Source organism: Cicer arietinum, chromosome 7 (genome assembly GCF_000331145.2).
Source record: "Cicer arietinum cultivar CDC Frontier isolate Library 1 chromosome 7, Cicar.CDCFrontier_v2.0, whole genome shotgun sequence".
NCBI classification, from domain to species: Eukaryota; Viridiplantae; Streptophyta; class Magnoliopsida; order Fabales; family Fabaceae; genus Cicer; species Cicer arietinum.
In genome coordinates, this window is record NC_021166.2 from 44,679,271 (window position 1) to 44,680,600 (window position 1,330).

The 1,330-nt window shown below is 26.6% G+C and overlaps 1 protein-coding gene across 1 annotated transcript in view; it reads left to right on the plus strand.

Annotated features, from left to right (window-relative positions):
- Positions 1 to 837, plus strand: part of LOC101499126 (uncharacterized) — a 6,185-nt gene extending 5,348 nt beyond the window's left edge. Inside the window, exon 9 of the mRNA XM_004511131.4 lies at positions 346 to 837. Coding sequence (XP_004511188.1) covers positions 346 to 717 — 372 coding nt within the window. The 3' untranslated portion in view covers positions 718 to 837. The remainder of the gene's footprint in view (positions 1 to 345) is intronic.
- Positions 838 to 1,330: the final 493 nt, after the last annotated feature.

Below are 1,330 nucleotides of genomic sequence, written 5' to 3' on the forward strand. Positions count from 1 at the left end.
GGAAAGAGATGACTTATTTTTCTTTTTTAACTTAAGAAAATTGTAAAAAAATGAATTAGGTGTGATTAAAATGTTATATGATCATTTATCATGGTATTTTTTAAATTATTTTAAAATCTCAAATATATACAAAGTACTTCATCTAGAATGAAATATAAACAAAAATTATATTTGAAAAGTTGATGTATATTATCTAAATTTTAGTTCAGATGCATTAACTTTTCATATATCTTTTTTATTTATATTTCATTTAAAATTCAATTCCTAACATACATAGAGTAGTTATAAAAGTGAATCTTCTAAAACCAGTAATTTTAATTTTTCTTTTTTTTAATCTTTTTAAAGGAATTAGGTACTCAAGAACAATCACATGATGTCATATTGCAGCCACCAGCCAGCATTGATTCCACAAAAACTATTCATGGTCAAGTCAGCTCAACTGCTGATAGCAAAGAAACTGATTCTAAACCATGCTTCTCCTTTGCACAAAAACCATATGAATCCACCACACTTCACAATGACATCCAACAATACATAAAAAAGTTTGAAAAAAATGTTTCAAAGTTGCCAACTGTGAGAACAAATTATGGTGACCTTGGTGACTATAGTTTCCAATCATCAGCTGAAAGCTTGTTGATTGATAGGGTGCTGCTAAAAAGTAGAATTGAGTCTGGTAGTTTTTTACACTGTAGTGGTGGTAATATATGGTCTTCTTAAGCTATGTAATTTTTACCTTTTCCTTTTTGCATTATATATATGTATTTTTTTTTTCCAAAGCATTATATATATGTATATGTGCTTGATTGTACATGTAATAATGGCCTCTCTCTCCCTCTCTATTGTTGTTGCTGTTGCTAACTTCTCTTTTATTTCTGTAAGCACACATTAACAAGAGATCTTTTCGTAAAAAAAAAATAAATTTATTTTGGTATTTAATTATTATGAATGTAGATATTTTATCTTTATTCAATTTCTGAGTAAAATGACTCTATTTAATCCATCTATTTAAAATGATTATTTTTTCACAAGCTAATAAAATAGCTATTTTATTTTTAGTATAAAAATCATTTTATAACAATGTTCTTTGAAAAAGGTTTACATACAAATATAACTTAACTAAAAATATTAAAAATGATTTTTTTTAGAATCTTAAACAAATAGATTCTTTATGCTGTTAGAGGAAGTGATTCTATGAGCCTGCAAGTTAGGATTTTGGTTAGGACTTCAGGATCATCCAATCGTTCATCTCATTTTGATTATACAATCAATGATGTTAGACCATTTGATCTATAGCTTAAATTACATACCTAGTTGGTACGGTTTAGATTGT